The 7,180-nt window shown below is 42.0% G+C and overlaps 2 protein-coding genes across 4 annotated transcripts in view; one reads left to right on the forward strand and one right to left on the reverse strand.

Annotated features, from left to right (window-relative positions):
• Positions 1-1,869, forward strand: part of RBKS (ribokinase) — a 70,001-nt gene extending 68,132 nt beyond the window's left edge. For all 3 annotated transcript variants that reach the window (XM_041413499.1, XM_041413501.1, XM_041413500.1), the window contains one exon: positions 692-1,869. In XM_041413499.1, the coding sequence (XP_041269433.1) occupies positions 692-865 (174 nt within the window). In that variant the 3' untranslated portion in view covers positions 866-1,869. The remainder of the gene's footprint in view (positions 1-691) is intronic.
• On the reverse strand, positions 1,794-6,932 carry MRPL33 (mitochondrial ribosomal protein L33). Its single transcript, XM_041413502.1, has 3 exons — positions 6,797-6,932; positions 4,242-4,348; positions 1,794-2,108 (listed from the first exon to the last, which is right to left on the reverse strand). Exons 2-3 carry the CDS (start codon positions 4,330-4,332, stop codon positions 2,059-2,061), a joined length of 141 nt encoding a protein of 46 aa, XP_041269436.1. The 5' UTR covers positions 4,333-4,348; positions 6,797-6,932; the 3' UTR covers positions 1,794-2,058.
• Between the last annotated feature and the right edge of the window lie 248 nt (positions 6,933-7,180).

Here is a 7,180-nt window from a genome sequence, read left to right on the forward strand (position 1 = left end):
CTTGGCAACGATGGGTAGCTCAGGAGGGCCATGGCTGCCAGAGTTCCCAGTGAATATCACCGTCCTCATCCTCCATGGTCAAATTCAGCACAGGTGGCAAGGCTTGCCCCAGGAATAAAAGTGATTTATGTGATAGACACAATGCTAGTTTTTAATGACAGTGGGATTTTTTAAATAAACAACAGCTAAGTTCTGGAAGTGTCAAAACATATCCCTCTGCAACTAGGAATTTACAGACACCACAAGCCACATGGCTTATTTTTTTCTCCCCCTTTTCACTGCCCCTTCTACCACTGACCTTTATAAAAAACGGAAGTTAAATAAGAGAAAAATAGCTTTAATGAAACATCAAGGTTGAGAAATCAAAATCAGACACTCCAGCAACAGGAAGTTTCAAAAACAGTGTTTATAACAGCATCTTGCTGAACAGTGGCATGCTTGCTTGGCTTTTTCCTTAAGTTTTAAGCAATATTATAGTGTACCTTGACGCAGCAGCTGGGCACAAGGATAGTATTGTGGCATTAGTTTAACTTTGCAAAATTTCCTAGGCATAGACAAGTGTATTGAACTCAACACCTGAACAATTTCCTGACCCCTGCAATCAGTGCTACAACTTGTGTCTTTCCGGTAAAGGCATCTGAATTGTTTCCCTGTGCAAATACACTTCAGCTTGTTTGTTATTTTATTCTAGGGCGCTGGAGACAGTTTTGTGGGAGCACTGGCATTCTACCTGGCCTACTATCCCAACTTATCCATGGAGGAAATGATCAGGAAGTCTAACTGCATCGCATCAGTGAGCGTCCAGGCACCGGGGACACAATCTTCATATCCTTACAGGAAGGACTTGCCTCAGGACCTTTTCTAATTGATTGTCTAGCTTGCTGTACTGATTTTATCTCATACCAGACAGCATTATTCTCCTGACTGCACTGAGGTTCTCCTCTGCTGACTGGAAAGGCCAGCAGAGTCTCTTGCTTCTCATTTCAGGAATCCTGTGTGTTCCTATTCTACAGCAGTAAGATGGGGTGCGGGTGGTGGATCTTTCAAACACAGCTCGGCAGGTCTGTCTGGCCCCACACAGTGTGCTCTATTGAACTACATGAAGCTTACAGAAAAACACCTGGAGGGTATTGGGCTCCTGACAGGATTTGTACTTGATTTTATCAGAACTGCTTGTGTGAAATGGCAGCACATGAAGCAGAGCATTAGCTTTGAGACTACACCTTCAGTGCTCAAACACCAGGGCTGGTGTTTGGCTCACAACAAAGCCCCATATGTTGAGCCTATGGCCACCTGTGCCCACGTGCCTCAGGTGTGGCACTGCACTCTGTGCTTCCCCACACTCGGGAAGGTCCCTCCAACTGCAAACAGGACAGGACTGCTACTGAGGTAGACTTTGAAAAATGTTTCTAGCCACATTGCTCTAAACACAGGCAAGCTAATTAAGGAAGAAAAGCTTACAAGAACATCAGCGAACTACCTTGTCTGTTTTCCTTATGTTTGACAAAAACCCAGGAATGAAAAATCCATCCTACTAACCTGGCTGAAAAAAAAAACTCATTTAGGTTCCCATTCCTTCTTTCCTCAGAAGGAGCTAGTGCAACATTACTCCTCCAAGTAATGACACCAGCTCGTGGTCACTAGTGTTGCATCTGTGGCTGGTAGGTTAGAAAAACTTGCAATCCTGCCATTGAATTCCTGCTGTGGAAAATGTTAATTTTTATTGCTTTATGAAACAATAGTTCCTTTGAAGATTACAGCCTCTTTCACAATAGAAAACACAGACAATGGGATTTGCTATTTAATTTTTTTTAATTGAGCACTGTAAAAATAACTCAAAAGATAAATAAATGTTGCTGTGATGATCTATGTCCAGACATTAAGAATTTTCTCTCTCTACATTGTTTTATTCACAATGGCCTTCAAATCACAGGAGACGGTGATCCCAGTTCATTTCCTCTCTTCTCAGCCCATGTTGCTGGATTTCTGAATCAGTCTTCACCCCATCCTCCCCCCTGACCATCCTCTTCTCATGTATAAATCAAGTCCAGTCATTGTTCACACAGAACGGATTTTTCTCTTCTCTGTGAAGAGGACACGTTGTTTTGCTACAGGGGAAAAAAAAAAAAAAAGAAAAAAGAATCCGTTAAGAAGTCTGAAGTGTTAAAATTCAATTCAACCAGCCCACGTCCCTTTTCTCCTGGCTGCCTTCACTGCTTAAGTGAGTGTGGAGCAACTGACTGGCACAGCACTGTTGTTAACCAACTCTTGAAGGAGTTTCGTGGTGCTTTCACTTTACCACATGTAATTTTTAGTTCCTAAGATGTCCACTTTACCTCTGTGAGAATAAGTGTCAGAATGCAAGTGACTGAAAACACTCAACAGCTGCTCTGTGTGACTATTCTGAGTCACAGCTGTTCCATGTAGGGACAAAAATAGGTTCTTTCTGCTTTCTACTACTCTTAACTCCAGAGCCCAAACAACTGCAGATGATGAGTTGGATCCAGTTGGCCTCACAGACTGACTGAGAACTTAACCAATTGTCCTGTGGATCTCTCAGTGAGGCACAAACTGGCTGTGACCACAATGCCTGATGCAGGTGTTAGCAAAAAAAAACCTCCAAGGGCACGTTATGCATAGTCAATACCTTAATAAAAAACAAAAATTACAAATAAAGCAAAGCAAAGCTTTAAAATGCCATCTGAAAGTCAACTGTTTGGTTAGTTTCATTATATGAATTCCTTTGAAAGCTGCGCAAGAGCAATCCACACAACAAAATCTCTTCTTCCACAAAAAAGTTTCGTTTTAAGAAATACTTCAGATAGTACAGATTCTGTTGCTGCAGTTAGGAGGTAGTGAAACTTGGGCAATCCTGCCACTACTTCACTAAAAAGCTTAATTCTATGGATGTCCCAGGTTTCTGAAAAGTAGAAAAACATAAGGTGAAAACACATGCCAAGTGAAATGCTTCCAAACATATTCCTGATGTGAGTTGTTATCTAGACTCAAATTTACTTCCCTTCACACATGCAACACTTTCTCACATCAATTTCTCACTTGTGTTCTACTACAGGCTACAAAGATCAAAGCTTTCTTCAGCAACCTACTACATGTTCTGAGTTCTTCTCTTTCTTCACTTCTCTACAAGTTGCAAAGCTTCTGGAGGATCACTCTGCACAATGTTTCAATGCAATAATTAATTTTTCTTCTTCAAGAATATAATCCCAGAGATCTCAGATTCCCTTTCTGTGTGGAATTCAAAAGGAAAGCCACAACCTCTGTCACCTTTGAAAACTGCATATTGCTTCTCTGGTGGTTTCTCTCACCTCTCAAAGCTCCTGTACTCTTGGCTCTGAGAATGAAAAGGTAGCTGTCTAACAAGAACATTTTAAGAAAAAATAAGCTTGAATCATATAACCACTGGCCATGCATTATCTACTTAGTGCTGCTTAATAAATTTCTTATGTTCTACAACTATATATAAGCCATTTTGCATTAGCTACACTATGTTATTTCTAATATGGTTGGGTTTAAATTCTAAGTTTACCTACATTAAGCTTTTTAACATTAAATTCACCTTTTTTAATGCTAGCAACAGAAACTTGAACCCTTAGTCACATTTCAAAAAGCTGGGTGAGCAAAAGACAGTGTGGCAGGTGCTATAAACTGTCCAACAAATCAGATTCTTAAACTGAGAAAATCTGAAAGGACCAGGGGAACATAAAAGAATCCACTAACTGCCATCTGGAGAGTGATATCATTTGTGGAATAGGAAGAATCTGTGCCTATTTCTTTAGAAGAAAAAGTCCATTTTGTAAGAGGTGGTTAAAATTTCTAGTCTAGAGCTCCCATGGCAGCTTAACAGAACACTTCTGTTGATGCATACTTTGTGCCTGCTTGTTGGAGGTAGCACAGTCTAGCAAACCACACAAAGAAACAGAATGAAAGAACTCCTGTGTCACTTGACTTCGCCAGTGACATGTGGCATGGCTGTCATCAAAGTCTCTGATGTGTCAGGCAAGTCATTACTTTGTTTCACTGCCACAATCTGTAAAATGAGGGTAACATTTACTTCCCACTGGAATGTCATGAAGAACAGCAAGCGTACAGTCATTTGAGTACGAAACATGTTATGACATATTCTGCTTAGATGGGAAAAATCCTGTTGCATTCAAATCTTCTCTCCCACAGAGTCAGAGAAGCTCACACAAAGCACGCTGACTTCTTCCCCGAGCTCTTACCGATGGGATCGTATCTCAGCAAGACCAGTTTTTCCTGCAGTCGGAGTCTCCTGATGTTGAAGCAGTAGCCTGTCTCTGCAGCGCTCTTCATCCTCACCAGAATGTATCTAAAGTCACAAGGGATGTCTCTGTGTCAGTGTGCGGGCACTCAGTGAGGGCCCAGCGTATCTGCCAGGTCACAGGCCAATGCACAAGCTTTCAGCACCCACAGCTTGGCACAATCACATAAGAAACTTCATTTCAACTTCAGGGATGGGAGTATCAAAACTACATATGCTAACTTTTAACACAGACAAACACTAAACCATAAGCTCCAGCAGCAAGTTTAAGTAAATAATTCCTCAACAGGATACAAGCCTAGAGAGAAGTAACTCCTCTAAAAACAGTGAGGTGGGAGGAATAAAAACGGGAGAGACAAAAAGAAATTAGGAAAATCAGCATACAGTTGAGTCACTAAGGCTTAAAAGCTAAGGGCAAGAGAGGAAGGATGACGGTAGTTAAAGATGTTCAGGCTGTAGATAACACTGTATCACAGACTATCACTTCCTCATGCAGAGAGGAAGCTAAGCAGATAGGCTGGCACAAGAGGCATGCGAAAGGAGAAGCAGAACCCCTTGGCACCATCCATCCTGCTAGAGATAAAAAGCTTGATATTAACCCAGCCAGGGGAATCCCCTTCCCCACGGGAGGGCTCTCGGTTTGCGGGGCAGGCTGGCAGCAACTGCGGTGTCGCGGGAGCAGCAGACTGAGGAAGCTGCTCCACACCCCAGTCTGGAAGTAAGCCAAGATCCAAGCAACTTCCCAGACAGAGGGCATCTTCTGAAGTTTCAAAAGAAATGTTAAACCCTTTAACCTGTCTGTAAATTACATCATCTATTTCAATGAAGAGATGGATACATCTCAGCTAATTTTCCATTTTCCTGTATTTTCCTGTTCCTAACACAAAATGGTCTGTCAAAATGAACCTGTTCTTCTTCACTTGTACAGCTCTGACCAGTTACTTCCTTACGCTCTTCGTTTTCAGCTTTGCAATCTAATTTACTATTGAGTTCAAAATAAAGAGAAAGACACTGGATTCCTGAAGACAACTGACCAAGCATATCCTTGGGATTATCCCTGGTTGTTGTCCTCTCCTGTACACTACTGCAGGTGTGCTGTGAAGCTTCAGTAACCACAAAGACTCCTTTCTCACTCACTTCCTCAAAGCCTCTGTGCAGTTTCCCCTTTCTGGGGGAACCAGTGGCATCAGTGTGGCCAGGCCTTGAAATTCTTGTGCACCACACATTTGAAGCCAAGCCCATTCTAAACAATACACCTTGCTCAAAAAAATTACTCCCCTGTGAAGGAATGTAACAAGGAGCAGAGGCAGAAAACACTAGAAAGCTGTCAGGGCACAAGAAGAAACCCAAGGGGAGTGGAGAAGGATAAATAATATAAGAAAATATTCCTGGAGTGCGTATGGGACTGTAAAAGAACAGAAAGAAACATCGGGATGAAAAATAAAAGGGTGTGTGTGGTAGAAATCCCTACATTAACATTAGTAACACCATTTTAAAAAGCTATCTTTTCACCTTGCAGAAACCTTCTGGTTTGCTTTGTTTGTTTTTATGAACAGATAACAGTAGAACAGTGAGATGTCAAACTGCTCTCTGTCAGGCACATGCTTGGGAAGTGCTTTAATTTAAAAGCCTGACAATCGTGCAGAAAGTCTGTAACAGAACAATCTGCACAAATGTGGCAAGTGGTTGGTACTGGCTCTGCTGGGGCAGATTCTTAAAAAAACCAAAATACAGAAAATGTTCCAAAGGCCATAGATCCCAGGCCTGGGTGGTATCAAGTATAATACGCTCACACAGAATGCAACTTCTGGGAATGGGAAGATAGGAATGTGTTCACATAAATGTACCAGTTTAGCCTCTTGGATTTGTCTAGCTAATTTTCTTACAAAGAGCATTTTGGATGCAAGTCAGTTTCTCCACATAATCTTGTTTCCTTGTGCCCACATTGTAAGAGCACTGGTGTGCTCAAAGTACATATTCCTTCCTTTCCAATCTTAACACAGGTCAGAGGACTGTGACTAATTTTCTTCCAGAGCCCACTAACATCCCTGCTGAGCTGGACTACAGGGCAAACTAAGATGCCCAGTGCCAACAAAGAGCCACACTGCACCTTAGTTTACTCTCCTCAGCTAAAAAGGTATGACAGGTGAACAACAGGAAAAATACTTGGATAATTTACAGCCTGTCTTTAATTACAGAGCACAGAGATGTGCTCCACCCCGTGCAGGGCACTTTGGAGATTACTGCTGAGCTCAATGCGACAGCCCATAGGACAAAATCTGCCTTTGCTCCAATTTCAGAACCCATGGGAGAGTTTCACACCATTCTGTACTTACCTGTAAGAAGACATGCATACAGAATGGCTAAGAGGATGCAGCTAGACTCAAAGACTGGAATTCTCTCAGGCATATTAAAGAAAAATCTAGAGAAGCTTAACATTTTGTAAAGATACAACATAACAGTAATCAAAAACTGGTGAGGAAAACCATCACTTACTTAGATTTGCTCTTGGCCACTGGTTGTTTTTTTGGGATTTTTTTGCAGCATGAAGAAGAGAAAAACAGAAGAAACAGTTACCATTTTATCTTGTTTCCTTTATACGCAACATACAAAGATTAAGTGTGTTCCATGGCCTGACTCTGCTAAAGCCCCAGAGCGATAGTGCAAAGAGATTTACTGTCATGATAAAGCACCACTCATTCTTCCACGGGCTGTCAGCTCCCTGCTCTTTCTGCCATCATGTCACCTTTATAAGTGTCTGTGCAAATGCAGTGCCCAGCACGACAGGCTGCACTTGCTGCACCCTCCAGATGTTCTCAGGAAGTTTTCAGCTTCAGAGCCGAGTATGAATTCTCTGCGTGAATGTGAAGTTAAGACAGG

The sequence above is a fragment of the Onychostruthus taczanowskii genome, unplaced genomic scaffold, assembly GCF_017590055.1.
Source record: "Onychostruthus taczanowskii isolate IOZ18803 unplaced genomic scaffold, ASM1759005v1 scaffold42, whole genome shotgun sequence".
Taxonomy (NCBI): Eukaryota; Metazoa; Chordata; class Aves; order Passeriformes; family Passeridae; genus Onychostruthus; species Onychostruthus taczanowskii.

Coding starts and splice junctions, on each gene's coding strand:
- MRPL33 (XM_041413502.1), bottom strand. CDS start 4,332: ATGAAGAGCGCTGCAGAGACAGGCTACTGCTTCAACATCAGGAGACTC. Junction 2,109..4,241: donor GCTGAGATACGATCCCATCG/GTAAGAGCTCGG, acceptor TTTCCCCTGTAG/CAAAACAACGTGTCCTCTTC.